Genomic DNA, 25,470 nt, shown 5'->3' on the forward strand with positions numbered 1-25,470 from the left:
ACCTTTAAATGGGACATTGACCAGCAGCCTGCTTTTAAACAGGCTAAAAGACACTTTGCAGATTTGCAGAATTACATGGAGTTGAATCTGATGACAAGAAAAAGTGCCTCTTTTGAAAATAAGAGTCTTGCTGTGCAGAGCTTGTGGCTTGAAGATAACTTGCACAGAAATTCCTGTCATGGGCTGGCTGCGTGAAATGGCTAGGAGTGGAAGAAGTGAGAAAAGCAGAATGCCGCGCTCCTGTTCAGTAAAATGGTGTTTACAGAAGCTGGCAGATACGGGAGCTTTTTATGAGTTGCTGGAGCAGCGCAGAAAATAGTTAATCTGGATGAACTTTCTGAAACGAGTGCCTTCCATTGAAGCCGCCCCAGCTTAAGAGTTATAGGGCTAAGAGCAAAGAGACAAGCTTGCTGCGTGCGTATGCCGCTGCCATGTGCACAGGAATGATAAACAATGATCAATCAGTCGCATTCCATCCTGTGAGAGACACTGTTAATGAGCAAAGGAAGAGGTGGAACCCAGAATGCCGAAACTGAACTGAAGGCAATAATTGCCGTGAATGAGAAGATGAACAAAGAGGGCAATCTATCTTACACATGCCGATGTACGCATGCTTTCTGACACTGGCATGTAATAACAGAGCTGATCAGAAGCAAGGAATTCGCCCAGTATCAACACTGGAAGAAAAAGAAATGCTGTATGCAAATGGTAGGCTAGGCGCATCTGAACATTTGGGGAAATCGTGCATCTGTGAATGGGCTGAGAAAAGACAGCTGCCCATTTCAATAGACATTGCCGTGCAAGCTGCATCTCAGCGCCCCATGTGATGTGAAGTAAAGCGCTGTGCACTGGAGAAGAAACCTCTAGGCGCTTTAAGAAGTTAAAATACACAGCCAGTAAAATGCAAGCTACAATGCCAGGGCTCGAGTAACTGACAATGACATTATGGAATTCCAGATGGAAGCAAAAAACTGACAAAGGTAGCCGTTTTGCAAGAGACAACATGCAGAGCGGGGCTTTGGAGTATAACATGACTTCTTTTTTGACTTCTTTACTTTTTCTGTGATCTATGCCCATATTAATAATAATAATAATAATATTAGTTTTCTGAGTTATTTCTATGTACTTGTAATCTTTTAATAAATAGCCGTAAAGAGCTGATTATCTTCTAAAGAGTGCGTGGCTATGAGTTATTGTGTCTGTCTGTTTATGGGTTGAAGTATTTGCTCTATAATTGCATTGGTGATTTATGTTTGTTCCGTGCACTTTTCAGCGTAGAGCAATACAACCTCCTAGCATCTCATACTGTGGGTACTCGGGTTCGCGGTCGATCTCGATGGTGTCTCGACGTCGAGTGCCTCTCCATGAGCATAGGTCTCGCTCCAAATGCCTTTCTCAGCCTGCATGGCCTATTCAGCCTATGTGTTTTCAATTTAAATTGGCTACATGCCCAGCACTGTTTTTCAGCATGGTACCCTAGAAGACAGTTGTTGCACAAGTGATGTGTTTCCTCCCAAGGAAACAAAGTGGCGCCTCGTGCAGAATTTAAATGGAGTTTTCTCCATGAAGAGAAAAGCAAGCAAAACCATGGGGAATGTGTTAGGACGGAATAAAGACATTCTAGAAATGCCTACATGAATGAATACCCCTCTCTTCTTACTGTGGGCCTGCGCTAATCTGCTTCTGTTCCATCGCTTGTTTGTACGGACTCAAATGATGCAGTGGCAACTGTCGAATGATGATAAATTATTGTTCATTGGAAGATCATCGTTCCCTGTACAGGTAGGGTAGGGATAATGTGGCAGACACCCATCCCTGTCGATGTCCCCTCATCGAATTCGAAAAAACAAGATATACTCTGAGCCAACCACAAGTTGGAGGCTTATGCAACACATGTGAATCCAAGCCGATCCACAAGAATCAGAAATATATACATCATGTTTGGAGAGGTTTCCCAGCCAGGTCTGGCTTACCAAAATGTAGGAAAGATAGAGGGCGTGATAATGAACTTTAAATTGTTGTATTTGATGTTTACTACAGATATTTGCTTGTAACATGCTTCATGAAATACATTTGTAACACTACATTTATTTTATGTGACAAGAGATCTCTAAAATAATCCTGATATAAACTCTGTTCCATGGTTTGATAAAAAATACATTTGTTTAAAAAAAAAAGAGGCAGAAGAACAAGTTACTTCTTACCTTGTAACGTTCTTTCGACGGGATGTTCCTCCGACGTATTCCTCATCTTAGATATCTCCTTCCAGCTCTGCTGGCCTCGGAAAATTTTTTCTCTCTAGAGGGCGCTGCGCGTCGACGTCCTCCGAGTCGATGTCCCTCGACAGCCGCCATATCGACGTCGACGTCATCCTGCCTATAAAGGCCGCGCGCAGCGTCCGTTGCTCAGTTCCGTTTTGTAGCCCACAATAATACTTTCTGGACTAAACTAATCACCCTGAAGGAGCGTAAGCTGCAACAACAAGAGAAGTAGAACTGCGGGGATGGATGGGAGGGTCGATGAGGAATACGTCGGAGGAACATCCCGTCGAAAGAACGTTACCAGGTAAGAAGTAACTTGTTCTTCGAAGGGATTGTGTCCTCTGACGTATTCCTCATCTTAGATAGGCTCCCATAGCAGTATTCTATTATCGGAGGAGGGAGTACTGACTTCACGCTGTCTTCTATTGATGAATAGAATGCAGTACAGCCCTTCCAAACCTAGTCTCTTGACTGGAGGAGGAATCCAAATTGTAAAAACGTGTAAAGGTATGGACAGACGACCATGTAGCGGCCGCACAGATGTCTTTAACCGGCACGCCTCTTTTGAGGGCCGATGAAGCTGCAATACCTCTGGTCGAATGAGCCCTAAGGTTTTGAGGGGGCTCTTTCCCTGCCAGTTTATAACATTCCAGAATGGCTAGAATGATCCATCTGGAAATGGTCTGCTTAGTTATTGGTAACCCCAGCTTGTGACCTGCGTAACCTACAAACAGCTGGTCTGCCTGTCTTATCCTGGCTAGTCTACTGATGTAAAAACTTAAAGCCCTCCTAGGGTCTAGCCTGTGTAACCTCTCTTCCTCTTTCCCCGGGTGAGGAGGAGGATAGAAAGATGGTAGGGTAATCTTCTGAGTGATATGGAATTCAGAAACCACCTTTGGGAGGAAATTAGGCTTCACTTGCAGGACAACTTTGTCTTTGTGAAATATTGTGTGAGGGGGGTTTACAAGAAAGATCTTGTAATTCGCTCACCCTTCTAGCAGATGTAAGTGCTATTAATAAAACAGTTTTAAGGGTAAGGAATCTTAACAAACAAGAATGGAGAGGTTCGAAAGGTGTGCCCATCAGGAAAGTTAGTACTAAGTTTAAATCCCATAGGGGAACTTGGAATGGTCTTGGGGGATAAACATTGGTTAACCCCTTTAGAAACTGTATTACCAAGGGTAATTTGAAATAGGATGGTTCTTCCGCAGTACGCTTAATGATGGATAGCGCTGCGAGATAGCCCTTAATGGTGCCAACTTGAAGGCCTGAATTTGCCAAATATAGTAGGAAGGACAAAACCATTGGTGTACCACATGAAAAAGGGTCGATATTCTGTTCTCTACACCAGCTGCAAAATCTGTTCCAACGGCAGCGGTATAAAGACTTTGTTGCTGGCCTCCTTGCCGAAAGCAACACCTCCGTAACATCATCAGGGAGGTCCCAATCCTTGTACCTCAGCCTTTCAGAAGCCAAGCGTGAAGGTTGAGGGTTTTGATGTCTGGATGGAGAACCTGACCTCCCTTCTGTGAGAGTAGGTTCTCTCTGAGTGGAAGTCGAATTGGAGGGCAGATGGACAAGTCTAGAAGGTCCGGGTACCACGTTCTCCTGGCCCAATCCGGGGCAATTAGGATCATGGTTCGCCGGAATCTTCTCAACCTCCTGGTCATTTGAGGAATGACAGGGACCGGTGGGAAGGCGTACAGAAGCGGAAACTCCCAGTCCACTATGAACGCGTCTCCCAGAGCTCCTCTCGGGGGAAATTCCCTTGAGCAGAACAGGTCGCATTTCCTGTTTAGGCTGGTGGCGAACAGATCTACCTGAGGGGTTCCCCAAAGGGCGAAGATCTCTTGAAGGACTTCCTGAGCTAGCTCCCACTCGTGGGTGACTGTGTTCTGCCTGCTCAGAGCGTCCGCTGTCAAGTTCTTCTCCCCGGCTAGGTGAACTGCCGATAGAGATATTCCTTCTTGGATTGCCCAAAACCAGAGCTGCATCGCCTCTCTGCACAGGGGTAGTGATCCTACGCCTCCTCTTTTGTTGAGGTAATGCATGGCCACCGTGTTGTCCGTCATTATCAGGACGTTCTTCCCTTGTACAGCTGGCAGGAACGCCTTCAGCGCAAGTCTGATGGCTCTCAGCTCTAACAGGTTGATATGTAGTCTGGACTCCGATGGAGACCAACGACCGCTGATGGTCAAGTCGTTGGCGTGGGCTCCCCACCCCGTGAGTGAGGCATCCGTGACTACTGTTATCTCCGGCCAGGGTTGCCAAAACTGTTCTCCTTTCAGAATGTTCTCCTGACAGGCCCACCACTGAAGGTCTCGAGCCACCTTGCCGGGAATCTGAAGAAGATCTGTCATTCTCCCTGAGAATTGTGACCACTGAGTCCTCAGTGCCCACTGGAGGGATCTCATTCTCAGGCGAGCCTCTGGCACTAGGAAAATGCAGGATGCCATGAGGCCTAGCAACCTCAAAAAGTCGAAGGCTGGGAGACGTTGGGCATGTTGGAACTTGGTAGCCATCTGTAGAATATCTTGAGCCCTCACCTCTGGTGGCGAGGCTTTTCCCAGGGAAGTGTCCAGGATCGCTCCTATGAACTGGAGTCTCTGCGATGGTATCATTTGTGTCTTCTTTAAATTGAGGGAGAAGCCCAGTCTGTGAAGGAAGTGGCACACGTGATTTAGCTGGATCTGAGCTTGTTCCGAAGAAACAGCCCTGATCAACCAATCGTCCAGGTAGGGGTAGACGTGAATCGCTTCCCTCCTTAGACTTGCAGCCACTAGCGACATTAACTTGGTGAAGACCCTCGGGGCGGAGGTCAGCCCAAATGGCAGCACTCGAAATTGATAGTGAGAGTTGCCAATTGCAAACCTCAGGTATTTCCTTTGTTTGAGATGGATAGGCACATGGAAATAAGCGTCCTGAAGGTCCAGAGATACCAACCAGTCCTGGAACTGAAGGGCCTGGAGGATCTGAGAAAGAGTGACCATCTTGAATTTGTCTTTTCTGAGGAATTTGTTCAATTCTCGCAAGTCCAAGATGGGTCTCAGTCCTCCGTCTTTCTTTGGAATGAGAAAGTAAGGGGAGTACCAGCCCTTGTTCCTCTCCGCTACAGGTACCGGTTCTATGGCACCTTTCTCTAGCAGGTCCAAAATTTCCTGCAAGAGGAGCGGATCTGGAGCTTTCTGAGAGCTGATCCCCAGTGGATGACTCTGAGGTATACGTAGGAAAGGCAGGCAGTAACCTTGGGCAACTGTTTCCAATGCCCAAGCATCTGACGTGATAGCCTGCCATACCGCCAGATGTTGAGTCAACCTGCCTCCTACAGGTGTCCTGTGAGGGAAGTCCTCAGAGTGGTTTTGGGGCGGCTGATGCAGATGCCGATGGTAAAGAGGCACCTGCTGTTGCTGCGGCTTTTGAATATCTACCCCGTCCACCTCGGGTAGTTCTTCTTTGTCCCCTTTGAGCCGGTCGTCCTCTACCTCTTCCGAATGCAGAGTAGAAGCAAAAGGACTTGCCCCTCGCAGAGGTTCCTGTGGGACGAAAAGGAGTCTGACGGATTGCAGCTCCTAGGGATTTTGCTTTTGAAGTTTGCAGTTTCTCTAAACTGTCATCCGCCTTTTTCCCGAACAAAGAAGAGCCATCGAATGGCATGTTCAAGAGCCTGGCTTGCACATCTTGGGCAAAACCAGACTTTCTCAACCAAGCGAATCTCCTGGTTGATGTACTTGCCGCCATTGCTCTGCTGATACTGTCAGCCGAATCAATGCCCGTCTGGAGGGATTCGCACATAGCGTCTTTACCGTCCTGTATAATATTCAGGAACGCATCCCTTTCTTCTCCCTCCGGGATGCAGTCAGCCGCTGTAGAAGCACACTCCCAAAGTGTATGGCTGAACCTAGCAAGGGTGCAAGTAGCATTAACAGATTTTAACGCCATGCTACATGCTGAAAAGACTTTCTTTGCCATAGCATCATATTTTTTATCGTCCCTGTCCTGTGGGACGGTAGGATAAGCCGTCTTGACATCGGTAGAGGATGCTGCCTGTACCACCAGACTTTCTGGGGATGGGTGTTTAGACAAAAACTCCGGGTCTGTAGAAGATACCCTGTATTTTGTAGACAGTTTTTTATTTACTGCTGGTACGACATCTGTGGTTTCCCAGTTTGTCATGATCTTCCTCTGAAGAGCTTTATGAAAAGGCACCATAGGATCCTCCTGTGGGCCTTTGTCAAGAATATCCGTGAGGTCATCTTGTTGGAAAGATTGTGAAGGTGCAGACCACCCCATGAACTCTGTGATTCTGGCCATTAAGGCTCTATAGGGGGTTTCAGCATGCTCCCCCGGGTCTGGCCTAGCAAACTCCACCTCAGGGGAAGTGTCTAACCCACTTGCCTCATGTAAGGAATCATGAAGATCCTTTAACCTGCGTTCTTCAGAGGAAATTTCCTCTCTAATTGGGGTTACAGGTCCCTGCAACTCAAATGTGTCTTCCTGTTCAGACAATTCACCCTCTTCCAAAATTGAGGACATAGTTCTCAATTGTTCTGAACTCATAAAGGGAGTAAATCCCATTTCCAAGGCAGAGGGTGCCGAACTTGTCATTATCGGCCTCGAAAACGTCGATGTCGTCGACGCCGAAGGCTTCGAGCGTGGCGTCGAAAACAAAGGCGGAGGCCTCGAAGACCTCGACAGAATTGGAATTCTACTCGACAATCTCGAAGCCATCGACGTCGAGGACCTGAGGATAGTCACTGGGTGTGTCGTAACCGTGACTTTTCTTGGCGTCGACGCCGGTGTCGAAGCTGGCGTCAAGTCGACAGACCCATGTGTCGAAGGTCCCTTCGACAACGGCGTCGAAGACATCGACCTCGGCGTCGACGGAACCCTCGTCGACGGAACCTTCGAGGAAGGTTTGGAGGTCATAGTCCTACTCGAGGGTTCGAGACGCGCTCGAGAGGTTTCCTTCGCCGGGTACTGCGACTCGCGGCGTTTTTGACCTTCGGGTCTTTCGACCAGAGCATCGCTCTCGGCAGTCTTTGAGGGGGTCGAGGCCGCTTTCTCGAAGACGCTCATCATATTTTTGCGGAATTCCTCCCATTCAGCCCAGGAACTATGTTTCGTGGGGCAAGGGATTCTTTTTGGCGAAACAGAGGAAGAGGAAGACGGAGAAGGGGATCTTCGACGTCTCCTCTTCGAGTGCTTCGATCTCGAGGAGTGATGAGACCCACTCCGAGACCTGGAGCGCGAATGGTGACGAGGAGACGAGTGTCTCGACTTCGTCGAAGAAGATGAAGCTTTAAAAGTCTTACCTTTCTCCAGCTTCCCCCTACGCTCCTTCAGGGCCTTAGCTGTCATGGACATACAGTCCTCGCATTCCGAACAATGGTGTTCAGCTCCCAAACACCACAGACAAACTCTGTGAGGGTCAGTCAGCGACATCTTTTTTCCACAATCTCGGCATTTTTTGAAGCCGGATCGAGGAGTTGTCGGTTCCGACGAGGAAGCCATCGAGTACAGATCGAATGACTTGAGGTAAATAGGATTAATCTGACAAGAACTGAGCAACGGTATTCCGAGGCACTGAGTAAGCGCGGAAAAACGGAACTGAGCAACGGACGCTGCGCGCAGCCTTTATAGGCAGGATGACGTCGACGTCGATACGGCGGCTGTCGAGGGACATCGACTCGGAGGACGTCGACGCGCAGCGCCCTCTAGAGAGAAAAAATTTTCCGAGGCCAGCAGAGCTGGAAGGAGATATCTAAGATGAGGAATACGTCGGAGGACACAATCCCTTCGAAAAACAGTTTGGCATAATCATTTCTGTAGTCCACAACTTACTTCCATCTCTTCATCATACATTTCATCTTCCTCCTCAAGATGTTCTCCACCCATCGAACCTCGGCCTCTCCCACCTCTTCCTCTGTAGGCTCCTCTTGCTCTCATTGGGCCTCTGCTCCCATGACCCCTGAAGCCTCTGCCTCGACTTCTTAATCCTGTTAAAAATTAGAATTTATTTTAGGTATAGAAATCACAGGAAAGCAATGCATTTTTAGTACAAAAACACCTACAAAATATTACTCATAGTCCTTAGTCCCCTTTCCTCCATCCTTGTGGACGTCCCCCAACATGGGGACGGTACCATAACCTTTGGCAGTGAATAATGTGCTACCCCTTTCCATTTAGTATAGCGCTAAGGTGCGTCCCCGTGAGTAGCAACGGCCCCAAAGCAGATAGCCCCCCCACCCCCCCTCGTAGGTGCCTCACCTCGGTCCCGTTTTAGCATATCGGGGGCTGCACAGACAATTTTAGCCCCTGGCATACTGGCAGGGTAAGGTGGGTGGGACGTATGGAGGAAAGGGGGCTAAGGACTTTGAGTACTCTAGTCACTACAGTGAGCAACGTTAATTACTCATATGTCCCATCCCTTTTCCTCCATCCTTGTGGGCGATTCCACCGAAACAAAACAACTGGGTGGAGCTGTAACCCATGCCTCAAACTTAGGTAGAAGCGAAAAGGTTCCTCAGAACCACCTGACTAAACTCTGCATCCCGTCTGGAACAGGTATCCATAGAATAATGCTTACAGAAAGTGGACAGAGTGGTCCACGTAGCTGCCTTACTAATGACTTCCCAAGAAGTGTGCCTCTGAAAGGAAACAGCAGGAGCCTTGGTCTGAACTGTTTTAGCATGAATACCCGCAAGCACCGTCTTACCCATGGCCAAGTAAGCTTCTTAAATGGCCTGAACCATCCAACGGGCTATGCAGGCCTTGGACCTGGGAGCCGGGAGCCACACCACCAAATGTGAAGAGAAAAACCTCTGACTTCCAGAAGAGTCTTGTCCGGGAGAGACTGAACTTGAGCACTCGTCAGAGTTCCAGGGAATGCAATACTCTTTCTGCCTCCGACTGTGGATTCAGGAATAACAGGGGCATGCACATTTCCTGGTTTAAGTGTAACTGTGTGCCCACCTTGAGCAAGACGTTTGTATGAGTGTGCAAGATCACCTTGTTGCCGAGAAAGGTTGCTAAGGGTTCGCACAATGACAGCTCCTGCAGCTCGCTGATTCTACGCGGAGAGGTGAATGCCACCAGCAGAACCGCTTTCAGAGTGACCCATCTGATGTCGACCGATGCCATGGGTTCGAAAGGCCTATGCTGTAAGGCGGCGAGAACCACATCAAGATCCCAGATCGGATGTGGCCTAAGCACAGGTGGGAACATTCTGGACATACCCTGGAGGTGGGCCTTAACCACCGGGTTAGACACTGAGAAAGTCTGATCAGAGTTCTTTTATGCGCCGATGGCTGCCAAGTAAGTGCGGCAAGTATCCACCTGGACCCCCGACCGGGCAGATGCTTAGAAAAATACAACATGTCGTCCAAAGAGCAGGAGACAGAACCTGGTCCACTTACTCCTATATTGCAAGCAAATGGACAGCTTCCTGTATGATCTCCCAGTTACCTTTGGAGAGTCAGCTGATCAGGAGCCAAGCCGAGAGCGCCAGTTTGGCTGGGTCCAGGTGTTCCACCGCCCTGTCCTGCTGACTAAGGATGCCCCTGCCTTGTATCGGAAGATGGACCGGGCCCTGCGACCTTAGCTGGAAGAGTTGGAAGAACCAAGCCCTCAACGGCCAACATGGGGCAATCACGATAAGTCTGTAGCCTGCCAAGGCCCGAAATTTGCTAAGGGTCCGCTGGAGCAGCGGAGGAGGAGAAAAAAATATAGCGCCTGCGTCTGTGCCAGCAGAGCTGGAACGCATCTCCCAGCCATCCCAGGCACCGACCCACCCATGACGCAAAGAGGGGACACTTGGAGTTCTGAGGAGAAGAGAAGGGAATAAGTCCAGATCCAGGAACCCCCATGTCTGGAGGAGAGGTAACAAGGAGTTGCTGTGTAATTCTCACACATAGTTGTTGTACCCCAATCGGCTAAACTGGTCCACCTCCACATTGCTGTGTCCGGGTAATTAAACGCAGAGATCCAGATCCCCACCAACGCCCACTCCCAGATAGAGACCGCTTCCATGCAGAGGGGAGGAGGCCAGGTCCCCCCTTGCTTGTTCAAGTAGAACATTGTTGTCGAATTGTCGGCCCTGACCAGGACCGCCTTGCCCTTGATGACTGGCAAGAAAAACTTGAGCGCTAGACCCACTGCCCTTAGCTCCAGAAGGTTGATATAGAGTAGGACCTCCGCCCGGATCATGCACCATGGATTGAATAGTCGCCCCTCAGCCCAAGAGGGAGAGATCCGTTGTAACCACCAAGGTAGGATCCGACTTAGAGAAGGGGGCTACCACCACCACATTGCTATCGAGGAGCAACCAGTGAAGATCGGGAAGGAGACTCTGATGGATAGGCAGCTTGCCCGATTGCGCTCCCGTTTCCTGGTCCCAACAAGATGCCAAGGCTGGAGGCGTTGCATCTCGAGTCTGGAATTCCATACTATGAGCATGCATGAAGCCATGAGACCGAGCAGGTGTTGGAACCACCACACCAAGGTAGTTGAGTTGGTCAGGAAATGACGAATTGCCCTCTGGAGGGCCAGAAGCCTGCATCTCCCATGGGGAACACCCTCTGAATTAACGTATCCCACCTTACTCTGGGAAACACAATGTCTGGGGGTCTGGGGTGGTGGTTAACTGCGACTTCCGCTGGTTGAGAGAAAACCCTAGTTGATGCAACACATCCACTAGTAGGAGTGAATGGCCCCCTCCGGAGAGCTGGCCCTCGTCAACCAGTCATCCAGATAAGGGTATAGATGATAGCCTCCCAAGCGAAGGAAGCCTGCCACTGCATTTATAAGCTTCGTGAACACACAAGAAGCCGAGTTGAGGCCAGACCGCAGCACTCTGCATTGAAAATGGTGGGACATAATCGTGAACCACAGGAATTTTTGGTGCGGTAGAAAGTTGAGGACATGTAGGTACGCATCTTTGAGTTCTAAGGAACACATCCAGTCCCCTGCGTACAGTGACTCTATGTGAGCAGGAGTGATCATCTTGAAGCACTAAAGGGGTAAAGGCAAGTTGAGGAATTACAGGCCCAGGACAACCATCAGGCTCACCTGGTTGTTCTTGAGCAATACCCAGAGGCCCTGTCTGGAGGGGGTACTGATTCCACCACCTGCAAGTGCACGCAACCCTATCTGCAACAGCAGAGGAGATGAAGGAGAGGGGAAAGTAAGAGGGAGACTAAACCCTGTGGAGACTACTAATAGAAACCAAGGATTCGTGAAAGAAAACTTCCAGTTACTCACAAAGAGAGCCAACCGGCCCCCCACAGGAGAACTATGGTTGCGGACCGAAACGTCATTGCTTTTTGCCATTGAGGCCGGTATACAGGAGGGGGAGCGGGAAAAGCCCTGCAATGTTCTCTGCTGCTTCCTCCTGTGCTCACTAGGCAACCAGTCAGGCTGGCGGGTTCTACAGTCATGAAACCCCTTGGAGCCGCTAAAAGGAGCGCAGTATGAAATCTGGCCCTGTCCTGGCTCTGTGGGTAGGATTTTGGCCCCAGCTTGGTTAAGACGGGTGGACGTCTTCATTTTTGTTAATTCATCGTCTGTAGAAGAGTAGAACAGATCAAACTCCTCAAACGGGAGGTCAGGGATCCTATCCTGAACGTCTGTGGAAGCTTTTGTTGCGTGCATCCACGCCGTCCGCCTCATCTTGACACCTAAGCAGAGGCCCCTGATGGCTGTGTAAATATGGGAGACCCTGGACTCCGTAAGATCCTGCACAACCGCATCCGCTAGACCTGCCTTGAAGAAGGCCCGTCTCTCCACAGGCAATTCTGGGATAAATTCCCTAATCTCGCGCCGCAATTTGTGGTTCACCGTCGCAAGGATGGCGTCGGCATTGACCTGGTGTAGATGAAGACCGGCACTGAAGTAGCATTTCCTGCCTAAAGACTCGAGTACCTTGTCCTCTTTGGACAAACAATTGGAGGCAGCGTCAGCCATGGAAGAGGAAGACTTTGAATATAAAGTCGTAGCCGCAACTACTGAAGAATGTGCTGAGGGTGTGATGTTAGGAGGACTGGTTCCCTATCCAGGAGTCGAAACCAGCTATCCAGCTACTTGTTCATCTGGGTGTTGGCCCGTGGCTACTCCCAGACTTTCTTGGCCAAAGAGAGCACGTCTTTTTTAAGGGGAATACCCGAGTGACCCGCAGCATGCAAGGCCGGAACCTCTGCAAGCACCCCTGGCTCCTGAGGGGTCTGTTCCAGATGGGGAACCCCAAGAACTCCGCTAGGCCCTGAAGACGGTCATGAAACACCTTGACTGTCGCAGAAGGCTCCTCTTCCTGCGCTTCATCTCTCCCTCTCCTCCATTTTTGTCAGGTGGGGGCGAGTCCGGGTCCTGCTGAGGTGGAGCCGGATGAATCCCCCCTGGTCTGACCCCAAAGAGGGCTGCGGAGCGACAGGCATCTGCGGCAAAGGCCTTGGAAGAGTGGCCATCAGAGTTGGAGGCGGAAGGGGGACCTGGACCGGAGGAACCAGGGGCTGCTGTACCGGGACCCACTGGTGGGACAGACACAGGGCCGAAATGAGGAGATCTTGGAGGCACCAAGTGGAGTACCACCTCCTTAATGAGATCCTTAAGGAATCCCACCATCTGTGGAGAGCACATAAGCAGGAGGACCTGCTAAAAGAAATGGTCCTTGCAGGCCACTGGAAGGCAAGAGGGAGCACGGCCCACTAACCATAAGGTTGGGTAGCATGAATATATGTTATGTTATGTTACTCAGCATTTATATAGTGCCTTATATACCATTGGTATGATCTCAAAACGCTGGTAGGTTGAACGCCCTCTGGAACCGTAGTTCAAGTCAGTAGAGAGAGAGAGTCATAAGGTGCGTGGGTGCCCCGGATATGTGTGCAGCCAGTGTGGCAGTTGCATGATAGCTGCTTCTTAGCGATAGGTGTGGTAGTGGGGAGGTCAGTTGTATGTGTTCATTCTGGAGGGTGGACACCCAGACTGATTTCTGGCTGCGTTAGGCCTGAGGAGACGCTTAGGCTAGCAGTGTGTGATCAACTAGCTGTGTTTAATTAGGATGATGAGGCGTATGAGGCGGGTGTTAGTAGGAGAACAGCTATACCGAATGTGTCATAGTATCGCTGTGTTCTAGTTGAGTGGTGGTGTATAGGAGAGAGTGGGCATGGTAGTGTGATATGGTAGTTATCAGTAAAGCGCTTGAGATTGAGCACTCCATCCGTACCATCTATTCTATCCGTTTTTATTTACTCTGTCTGTTCATTCCGCTTAGTCTGTTCATCCATTTCGTCCGTTACATCCATTTAATCTACAAGTCCTTTCCATCCATTCCATCCACTCAACCCTTTATCCACATGATCTACTCCATTGATTCCATACATCCGTTCTGTCGTTGTAGTCCGATTCAACCGGTCCCTCCGATTCAACCGGTCCGTCCGATTCATCCGGTCCGTCCGATTCATCCGTTCCACAAGGTGGAATTCACTCCAGACCAGCTTGTATTGGTTATGGCATCTACAAGGCAGAAGGCCTTATGACAAGTGGATTGGACCCTACAAGATTGTAGGCAAACTTGGAGGTGTCAATTTAGTGGACTTGGGCAACCCCAAGGGGGCCCCTAGGGTCCATCACACTAACTGTCTGAAGGCGTATGTTTCCAGACCAGAACTAGGGGCTTTGCTCTTAGCCTCTGATCAAGAGGAGGAGAGTGAGCCCTGTGGGTACTCCCAGCTTGGGCCCTGAACTACGAGTTGCTTCTCGAAGGGAGAGGACTGGATTCTCCTTGCGCCACCCATTCCAAGGGCGATGGGGCTGCCCGAGACCTACTGACGGAATCTAAGATGGCCGCTGGTCATGCAGGCACGGCCACGTGCTTGTCTGCCATTTTGGGAGCCTGCGCTACACCCTGGAGGGAGGGCTTGAGGACTCTGAACTTTGCGCTGGGGCCGACATGGGCGAGGGCTGTTTGCGTTGTGACCCTGAAGCAGAACCGCTGACCTTGGAGAGGGCTTCCGTAGGCCTATGGCCCTCAGCCAGCGGGGCTGGAAGTCAAACTGTCCCCCTGTGTCACAACCTCTGAATGGACTCCGGGAGGCTTTATGCCCTCGGCCACCGGGCTGGTAGTCGTACAGGACCGCGCCTCACCCTTGCGCCTCGAACCAGAGCTTGAAAGCTCCTTGCACCCCGGTGCAGAAGACATAGAAGAGGAGCTGGACCGCTCCTCGTGGCTTGCCCACATGAACCCCTGGGCCCCTTAGCTAGGGAGCCAGTAGACTTGACGGCCTTGTGCCTACCACCCGAGTCCGAGGGACCCTCCCAGCCAGAGACCACGGGAAGGAGTCTCCAAGCTGGGGTGCCTTGGGGAATAGAAGGCCTACCTTCTCGTGACGCGAGGTCTTGATCACGAAGTCCTTCAGATGACCGGGTGGTGAAGAGTGAAAGATCTCCCTCTAGTGGGAAAGTTGATTCTTCAACAAACCCAACAGCCCCAGGCACTCAAGACTGAGCACGTGGGGGTCCGTGGCTGGGTATGACTGATCGCAGGATGCACATCTCATGAAGCCTCATGTTGTCATATGCCAGGGGAGGCAAGGCAAATAAGGTAAGTGAACAAGTTAGAAGAAATTAGAAAATGCAAAAGAAGGGGAGCACGAGGAACGTTAAAAATGTTTCTGCGCCTAGCTGCCAGGTTTGACACCGTCCGTGCGGAAAAAGGGACTGAGGTGAGACGCTGGAGGGTGGGAACTTGTGGTCGTTCTTACACCCCGGGCCACCCCCTTCACGCTATAATAAATTTAAAGGGGTAGCTGATGTTCCACTGCCAAAGGTTCTGGTACCGTTCCCATGTTGGAGGACACCCACAAGGATGGAGAAAAGGGGACCAGGACGTATACGGATTAACATTGATAACAGAGGACATGGGTCCTTGACAATGGGGTGAGCGAATATGGCTTGAAAACCAGATGCTGCAGGATAAGGTAGAAACATAATCCAGGGACAAGGGCAGGACAGAATAACATGGGAACGAGATTGGTGCAGTTAGTGCTAAATTAAGAGTGTAAGGGTGATGGAAAAGTGTTGTAGGGTTGTCCTTGAGGGTAGTGAGAGAGCTAATCAGAGCTATGGAATAACAGTGCTAGGAAACAGGTACTTCAAAAAGGAGCAGGGGTTTGAGGTTGGATTTAAATAGTGATAAAGTTGGAGTAGTGCAGAGTGTGAGAGGAAAAGCATTCCAGAGTAGGGTTAGCAAGGAGAGGAGGATCGGAAATGAGCGGGAGTGCAGGAGGCTTGAGTAGTTGCAAGAAGGTGAGCCGAGGATGATCATAACAAGCGACTGTGAGAGTAAGGAGAGAGATGACCGGATAGGTAGGGTGGGGCAAGTCCGCGGATAGTTTTGAAGACGAGAAGAAGTTTTTAGCCAACCAATCTGGCAACAGGTAGAGGTAAAGTGAGCTGATCGCAAAGTTGAGTAGAAAGAAGATGACCGATTTGGAGAAGAGCGAGAAGTTGTGAGATGGGTCGAAGATGGCAGCAGGGTTAAGAATCCCTGAAGATTTGCCTTGGGGCCCTTAACGTAAAATAACATATCGTCTGCATAGAGAGATGATGGAGACATGTGAATAAAGCTTAACCCCTCAGTGTGAGTGAAATTCCCTTATGGTGCATGCAAGGGGTTCAACCGTTAGGGCAAAGAAGATAGGGGAGAAAGGGCACCCCTGTCTCGTTCCCCTAGTAGGAAAAATGCTGTCTGAAGTCAGCTGGTTCGACAATATCATGGCCTGTGGGGCAGTAAAGAACAGACTGATCCAGTGTATGTAATGGCGACCCAGACCAGATCTATGCAAGATTTTCAGCAGAAAAGGCCATTCAACAGAGTCAAAGGTCTTCACAGCATTGAGGGCCGCAACCACAACAGGAACTTCTTCCTTAACATTATGCATCAGGAAGAAGAGGCACCTCAGGTTATTTTGCGTGGACCTGCCAGGGGTAATGCCTGCCTGGTCTGGTAGAACTAAGGCTCCCATACAGGCAGAAGTCTATTCGCCAATAGTTTTGCCAGGATTTTCTTGTCGGTATTAATGAGTTATAGGGGCCTATATGATGCGCAGCTGTGAGGGTCCTTGTTAGGTTTAAGCAGGAGTGTGACAACTGCTGTCCTGGTGGACTCCGGGTGGAGGCCAGCGGACATGGAGAATTCGTACATGCTGCATCGATGTGGAGTGAGACTCTCAGCATATTCTTTATAGAATTCTACAGAGATTCTGTCCTGCCCAGGGGCTTTACCGCTAGGAAGATCCCGAATAACCCTGCAGATTTCCGCAATTGGGGTGGGGGTGTTCATCAGGTCCGCCTTTGCAGGGTCAAGCCAACCCAGGCCAACCCGGTCAAGATATGGTCTGATTTCCTCTGAGACGACAGACAGTTGAGATGAATACAGTCGACTATAATAATCGTGAAACACCTTACTACTGATCTCGCCAGTCTCCCGAACCAAGTCCCCATCTGGGTCAGCTACCGCCAATATCTCTCCCTGTCCCCTGTCCTTGTGGCTCGCCCAGGCAGAGTGCGGCTGGGTCTGCCACCTTCAGTGTATTTGGTCGCAAGCACCGGGTCCCCCAAGTATTTGTCCTCCCTATGCGCGAACTCGGAATGCTCAAAACGCATATCTGCTAGGAGCTTCACGACCTGCGAGTCCCCGCCCAGAGTCTGTTTATGTTCCAGCTCTTTAATCTCTTTTTCTAGATGACGCAGGGTCACCCTCGAGGATTTGAGGACCATGTCCTCGCTGGAAATGCAGCATCCCCTTATGAACATCTTAAAGGCCTCCCAGATTGTTCTAAAATTGGGGACAGAGTCAACGTTGGTAAGAAAATATTCGAGACTATCCCTCCGTATTCCATTCCGGAACATTGCATCCTCCAGAGCGTGGGGACAAAAACGTTAGCATGGGGGGCAGGGGTTGAGGCGGTGGCGAATCAGGGACTAACGGCCAGAACAGGGGAATGATCGGATAATGTTCTAGGTAACATTCCGGTAAGCTGTGTTGTGCCGGCCAGGGGTATGGACAACATGATGTAGTCTTATCCTGGAGGCAGTGCCATGAGCCCCAGAAAAAAAATGGGAACTCCTTTATATCGGAATGCATATGTCTCCATATATCCAGCAGCCCAATGTATTTGGCTATATCCCCTCAGGTAATGGGCGCTTTTAGGGAGTACTATTTGTGTTGTCGTAGACCGATCCAAGTCTAGTGACAGGGCAAAATTAAAGTCCCCCGCCGACATTTCTTTGTATGTAGGAAATGTATGGATCATGGCAGCGCACTTCTGAAAGAATTCAGGTGAGTCAACACTAGGAGCATAAACATTAATAAACTAAATCTTCAACCCTAAGCATTACATATTTTCTCATGTAACCGAAATTACAAGGACTGATGTAAGTATATCACAACTCCACCAGACTGAGATGAGAAGGGGGTCCCATATCGATGTAACCCTCCCCCACCCGCCTCTAGCCACCGGGAGTGATCCATCCTCAGGCAGATGTGTCTCCTGCAGACACAACATTGACACTGTGCACTGGCATGATTAATCACAAACAATGTTCCCTCTAAGCTGTGCGCATGTGCGCTTGCCCAGCTTGCTTCTGGGTGCCGCTCAGAAGATTTTTAGCAGCGCGCACAGACAATTCTCACCTAACTAAAAAGATATATTAAGGTACAAGGCACAACAATTACCTGGCATTTGCTTTCTCTTAAAATAACTAACTAATCTTAATATTCCGGTAACGCTCTACTATGCAAGCGTGACCTTAAACATCTATAAACCCCAACAGAATACACCCACAAGAGGTTAAATACTAATATAAAAAGTGGCTCCATGAACAGCATAATCTAACCAAGATTTGCCTGGACACATTAACCAAATAATGTTTACTCCCCACCCATGACTCCGATGCTTGGCTTTACCATGCTTTTACCTTGGGACTCTAACTTGTGCCCCAGAATTCATTTAGATATCAACCTCTTCCTCTTTTGGCTCTACGAAAAGGTTACCAGACTTGTACCGAGATCCATTTGTTTTATATTTGTTGTAATATGAATAACGTTCAAGTACCAGAATTTCTGTTGCACATGGCGCCTCACCAAAAGCATCACCCGCAATATATAAACCAACTATCAGCCAAAGATTGGTTACTGACTTTGACTAAGCAGTCTACTTGGATGTGTAGCCTCATTTGATGCTTCCTCTTCTTTGTACATATGTCACGTAGGTTTTTTGCAGCGGTCTCCTTGCAATTTAACACATTATGAAACTCAAATAATTTGCCATCTAAGGATTTTGAGTTGACAAATGTTATGCTCAGCATCTCCTACTTTAATACTGCTAACAATACCCTATATGTGGAGAGCGACATTGCAATATCATTTATTGGCCTGCAACGGAAAATGGGTATCGACTATTCCTAGCATTACTCCTCTATAATATTAGGGCCATGGATATTCAGATAGTTGAATGATTTTCACAAAGTCTTCATCCTTTCCAAGTGTTCAGAGTTCCATTGGGCATAGACCTTAACAAATTGTATGGTAACTCGCTGGTATACAGAAACGGCTTCACTGAGCACTTGTTTAATATTATAGGTGTGGGGTATGTTGCAAGAAATCATGCATGCACTGCAAAATAATTATGTACATGCCGATTAATTACATTTTCTTAAAATGCACAAAATATCAGAATGAGAGATTAAATATGTTTTGCTTGCAAAGTATTGTTGGTATGCATATATACCAGTGAGTGTTTGCTGCAACATTCCCCCACTTTTTACAGTGCTCTGTCAGCTAGTATTGGAGGCTAGCACAGAAGTCGGGGGATGAGGGAGTACAGGTGGAAGGGCAGAGGAGAACACTCCTTGGTGATGAACAAATCAGCAAACTTAAAAAACTAACGCCTTTCAGCAGGACAGGGAAGGAAATATGTTGTTTGTTTGCTGAAGGGTAGGAAACTGCACCTTGTTACTATCTATGCTCTGCTGCTGAAGCTTTTCTATATAATCATGTGTTCTTTCGTTTATTGACTCAAGCATCCCCCTGCAACTTATTTAAGTGATAAGGAATTACAGAAGAGGGGTCCCTGGTTACAGAGGAAGGCACTCAATCTGTTGTACTGATGAGCATTTCTGTTACTAAGTTAAAAGGCGTTATATATATGGGAGTTTCATAAACGGCTCCCTTAGAAACCTAAGTAAGGCACTTGCTGAATTTTGTCTTGGCTGTGGTGAGGAAGGGAGGGCACTCCTATGGGCTGTATTATGAGCCCTGTCATTTCACTTCCTATGTCACGGTTGCAAGCATGGCTCTGATAAGATGTTGCTCCCTACTTGTATTCAAATGATTTTTCAGAGAGTAAAAAAATAATTAGCTTTGCCACTAAGGATATGTTATGCTTATTAAAATATGTTCTTTCCTCTCAAAACTCCTCATGAGATCGGGCAGCAATCGTATTAGAGTTGTTTCCTATGCCACTGTTCTGATGGTAACTAACTTGAAAACATATAAGTGCAGCTTTGTGGGTAGAAGCAGGGGTTAGGCTCCCATGTGTTCAGTGTTTCCCATTTTTGTCGGGCACATTTTCCTGTTTTTGGGGAGTAAAGATGGATGGTGTATATGTCTCTTAGCTATAAGGCATGTTTTGGGTAAATGTTGTCACAACTCTCAGGAGATTTCAATGTGGATAGTAAGCAGAGGCCCAGGAATTGTGACCATCATATTATGAGGTGATATTAGTCTGATGCAATTTTCATCATTACACATCCTTACACAAACTATGCATGTTAACCTGGCCCTTGAATTACTTAAAGTAGCACACAAACTCATATTAGAATGTGTTGACACACATTCCTTTTCTTTGCCATTATCCCATCTGTAAATACTGTATTCTGTCTGAATAGTTTGACAGCTACATCAATTATGCAATATGGTTTTTTTTTTAATACACAGGAGTGTTTTTCCAATGGCTTAAAAAAACAGTTTCTTCTGCACAGGAGTACTTTTTTTAGGTACTGAAGCAGATCTTGAAGTCTTGGACTAGTTGCTGAGTGGTCTTTATAATAACATCTAAAATATTTTTTAGCTTATGCATCTGGAAAAACATGTTGTAAGATGTACCTTTTACACAGATGTGTAAAGAAGCTCAGTGAATGGGAAGCGGAAATTCCTTTCCACACTCTATTCATAGAAAGTAGCTCACTAACTTTGAAGGCTCACAAAGTGGCTTACCTCATTAGTCAGTTGCGCCCATGGAAAATAATGTGCGCACGACAGCCAACCAGTTCCGCTCATAGATAAAAATAATTAGAGGGAACATTGATCACAAATCGAATTTTTTTTCTGTTGGTAACCCCCCTGATATTCCAGGACCTTATATTTAAGGAATCACCACTCCTAGTCTGGACATATGGTCACTGATATGGTACACTGGAATGAACAGAGCAACACGCAATTATCATACTTTGCCGGACAGCCCCAGTATCCATTCAACATATTATTTTGCGACATAACACAGTAATCATGCAAGCACCTTGAACGTAAAACAATAACCTTTACCATCCCCCACCCACGCCAGAAACACCAACATACTGGCACAATACCCATCCCAACAGAACAAAACCACACAAAAAACAAGACACAGTGACTGAGCCAACGGGGTACTGATCGCAGCCACATAGCTTGAGTGACCAGCAACAAAACACAGTGTTGCACTATCGTGAAGCAGACAAGTCCCCATTCGTGTGTAGAGGTGCTACAGCTAATATGCAGCAATATTGAGGGAATAGTGGGATGAGAAGGCACCCACACAGAGAAGGAGAATTAACGGGCATGGCCATTGGCCCCTAATAAGGACAGGCAGCACAATAAGGAGAAGGGCGGAGTGCCTCAGTCAACGGCTGGGGTCCCCATGAGCCATAGAGGGATCAGGTAATTCAGAGACAAAACGGTCCGCTGAAGGGTTTGTGAAGAACCAGGTCTTGCCATTGTGGACAATGCTGAACTCAGCAGGGAACAGCATAGCGTATGGCAGATTTTTCTGCCTGTGTTCATTTGTAACCACCTGAAACGACTACCTCTGTTCCTGCACCTGGGGGCTGAAATCGGGGGAACAGTCTGATGATCGATGAGCCACATCTTGATTCACCCTTGCCCCTTGCCGTCCTCAGGGGGGTCTCTCTGTCCCTCTAATTGAGGATCCTTGCGATGATGGGCCTGTCAGGGGCGCCAGGGTGTGGCTTGGGGCAAGGAAGCGACAGGCTTGATCGATTAAGAACATATTGGATTGGATAGTGGGGGGGGGGTCTCAAATATGTCCATCAGGAGCTTTTCAATGAACACTTCCAGGTTGTTGATGTGAGTGGATTTGATGACCCACACAATGTAGACATTGTTTCTGCGTGATCTCCCTTGTAGATGATCATTTTTGGCCTCCTCCTGCTTCACTGTTTGTTGTAGAGCTGCGACCTCCCTCTGCAAAGGTGTAACCCTGTCCTCATTCTCCCCGACACGTTGCTCAGCCTCGGTCATGCGGCCACATAGTTTATTCATTTGAATAGTTGAGGGTTCCACCCGGCATGTCAGCATATCAATTTTAGCACCAAGGTTATCCATACTATTTTTCAGGGCGAGCAAGATTTGGTTCAAGGTGGACACGTCTATAATGGTTGAGGGAGAGGCCGTGGCGAGTGGAGGCCTGGTCCTGTCGTGCAAATTGGTCCATCTTGACTTGTTTCTTGTTGTTCCCCATAGTGTTGCGTTGCGGGCATGCCAAAGAAGCCAGGGGGCGCTGAGCAGGGAATTATCTCCGCTAGGCTATTCATGAAGGTAAGATGGGCCGAGATGGTTCAGCGACCAGCCCCGTGCCAATCCAATCCGTGCAGATCCCGACCCAGACAATGCAGTCACAAGGGGGTCAGGTAGCGAGCCACTGGGGGGCCCAACTGCGAGGATGGACAGCTTGGAGAGCAAGGTGAGGCCACCCAACGCCAAAGCAGTCAAGGGGAATGTCCATGGATGGGAAAGCTGGGGGGTGTCACAGCGCACCGTAACCCGCGGCAGGTCAGCGTCTAGTAAACCACAGTGCTGCGTGGGCATTATTGGTCCCACAGCTGCTAGGGCAAATATGCGTTACATGCTAATTTGTCCGGCAAAACTCAAGGTGTTGCACAATGGCCGGTCCCACTTCTTCGAGGACACAGTTGCTGGCCATTCCTGGATGGATGCAATGGGCATAGATCCACTTCCAGAGAGGAGAAATAACATCCTATGACACTGCAAGGTTGATGACAGGGATATACTACCCCCAAGATAATAGCCTAGGGCAATGTTTTGTGTTATGCTGAGCAAGCCGAATCACTGCTGAAGCGGGCAGAGGCCTGTGCTGGTTGTTAGAACACCCCGAACAACTTTATTTCAGATGTCCGTTTTATGGCATCATGCTGCTGCACATTGCCCTTGTTGTGGGAGGATGGAGCGGGAGATGTAGTGGGGCCGAGTGAGCGTCTAGCCACTAGGTCTTTGGTTTTTGGGGCAGGTATAAGGGGTAGGTTGGTTTCTTCTTGGCCTTTTCTGTTTCAAAACGGTTTTGAGGGCACTGTTGTACTTGCTGTTATTCACAGTTTGGGGGTAGGTTAGTTGGTTTCCCCCCTCTGTTTGGGTTTAAGGTTAGGTTTGTATAATTGGATGTGTGGGGTTTTATTGGAGGGCATTCTGCTACAAATCATGGGGGCATTCTTTGTTGAATGGAATACTCAGGAGCGAGGGAAGCGGGGAGGGCAATGGGGCGTTGGACAGGGCTGGGCCTGTGGGGAATTACTAGGCCCTGAGCCTGGCTGGGATGGCTAGTGGAGTGAGAGTAGTTACTTGGAATGCGAGGGGCCTGAACAGTTATATAAAAAGGCTTAGAGTCCACTCATATTTGCACAGGAAGGGAGTCGGAATAGTGCTCCTGCAGGAAACCAACCTCACAGCGGAGCGACAGAACACATTGGCTAAAAAGTGGGGCGGGAAGCTGTTGGGATCTCCTTTTTCTGCAAATGCTAGGGGTGTCCTTGTCTGGGTGGCGCCCACTGTCCCATTTAAGGTTCTGGAGACTAAGCATGAGGGAAGATGGTGTTGGTACATGGTTTCTTGGAAAACCCAGAGGTGTGCATTGTTAATACATAGGCCCCCACCATGATGCCAGGTTTATTTTTTACTCGCTGTATCCGCGACTGACTCCGTACAGATGATGATCTGGGAGGGGGGGGCCTTTAATTGCACTGAATCCCTCCATTGACAGGTCCGACAATAAACACAAGAAGCCGGCCCCGCTGGCCAAGACCCTGTCGATGTTACTTGGGCACCTCACACCTGCAGACATATGGAGATACCTGCCTGTGTGGTTCAAGCCATTCGTGATGAATTCCCCAGTGGAAGCGGACAATGCCGTGGATTTATGCAGCTAGTACCTCGACCGCAGCAGTATAATTTGTAATGGCATTGACATCCACTTTACCATACTAAATCAAAAAATAAAAAATAATTCAAGCAGAACAGTTGTGAGAAATGTTTTATAAATCCACTAGACGTCCAAAAATATGAGTATCATAAGATATTGGTGTGCAGTAACACATGTATTGGCCTATCAGGCTTGCCTCATCCACCCCCCCCTCCAGTATCCATGGCAGTTCGCACCTGTGGGCATGTGCTCGCAAGGGGGCTGGGTGGATGGGAAGGCTCAAGGTGCCAAACACCATTTACACCTCAAAGGCATCTTCCGCACAGCGACCATAGTCCACATGGCCACCTCAGACCTGGTGTCTGCAGACTCCCCTTTGAAGACTCCGTCCCTGCAATCGACATATCCCTGTGTCCCTTGAACATGCGCTGGCCGCATCCACATCGACACCCCCCCCTCCAGCATCAATGGCAGTTTGCACCTGTTGGTGTTTGCTCATAGTGGGGCCCGAGAGTGGGCAGAGGATATTGATATTTTATTTCTATTGCGCTCCTACACAAGTGTTTCAGAGTGCGACAAGGCAAGGGAGGGGAACAGGGGAGAACAAAACAGCGATCTTACTAGGCCCAGTAACATTGAGAATGCGCAAGTGCATGGGAGAGGGGGAGGGGAAAAGTGCATGGAATGGGGGAGAAGTGGAAAGTGCAAGGCAGAGGAGAAACAGATAAATAACAATAAAAAATAATAAAGGCAACAAACAGTGGTAGCGCATCCACCAATTTGCAAGTGCTAGGTTTAAGGCAGCAGACAGGGTAGGTCTGATAAGTGCAGGAAGAAAAATGGGGGGCTGTATGGGTATAGATACAGACCCCAGTGCATGGGGTGGCCCGGAGGCAGTGCGAGAGGGTGGTGGGGTGAACAGGTACCTGGGCCCGGAGGACAGAGGGTGGCCAGGTGCACGGTGCCAAGAGATACGATCCCAGGGCTTGAGGCCAATGACAAGTCTCGCAGTCCTGTTCTAGATTAGTTGCAGAGGGCGGAGAGTAGAGGCAGGTAGATTTAGAAAGAGGCTGTTACAATAGTCCAACCTAGAGAGAACCAGAGTTTGGGATACCACGAGCTTCTGGGGGAAGGAGAGGAAAGGCAGAGTACCTCTGAGGAGGTGCAGTAGGAAGTTTGACTTTTTAGAGACCTCAGAGATGTGGGCGGAGAAGGAAAGGGTGGAGTCAAAGATGACCCCGAGTTTCTTAGCCTCACAGGTGGGGGTAGGAGGGCGGCCAAGGGAAGCCGGAGGTAGAAGGAGATGGCAAAGTAGCTGTAGTGGATGAGGAGGGTGCCAGAGAGTTGGCGGAAGAAGGTAGGTGGCGGAGGGAAAAGAGGTGCTGGTAGGAGTAGCAGGAGAAGGAAGGAAGTTGGTAAAAAGCGTGAGATGCCCATCGAAAAGGAGGAGATTGGGCTGAGGCGCCTGGACCAAAACGGTGCCATTTAGATAGACATTAATGATGGTCTTGGAGGAGTGGAAGGAGGCTAAGACTACCTCCCACCGAGTGCAACCATTAATGGGAGAGGAGGAAAAGGAGAGAGAACAGAGACCATATGAGGGGGTCCATAGGTCTGGAGAGGGAACAACAAAGAGGATGTCGGTAAGGGTCTGTCTGGAGGAAGCACTGATGTACGTATCAGCGACGGGGAGGCCTGAGTTGGTGACCAGGATGTCCCTCTTGAAC

At 48.9% G+C, this 25,470-nt stretch overlaps 1 protein-coding gene across 2 annotated transcripts in view; it reads right to left on the reverse strand.

Moving 5' to 3' along the window:
• ZC3H4 (zinc finger CCCH-type containing 4) overlaps positions 1 to 25,470 on the reverse strand; it is a 748,106-nt gene that overhangs the window by 403,862 nt on the left and 318,774 nt on the right. For both annotated transcript variants that reach the window (XM_069644536.1, XM_069644535.1), the window contains exon 5: positions 8,103 to 8,257. In XM_069644536.1, the coding sequence (XP_069500637.1) occupies positions 8,103 to 8,257 (155 nt within the window). The remainder of the gene's footprint in view (positions 1 to 8,102; positions 8,258 to 25,470) is intronic.

This window comes from Ambystoma mexicanum, chromosome 2p, assembly GCF_040938575.1.
Source record: "Ambystoma mexicanum isolate Mex_15411 chromosome 2p, UKY_AmexF1_1, whole genome shotgun sequence".
NCBI lineage: Eukaryota > Metazoa > Chordata > Amphibia > Caudata > Ambystomatidae > Ambystoma > Ambystoma mexicanum.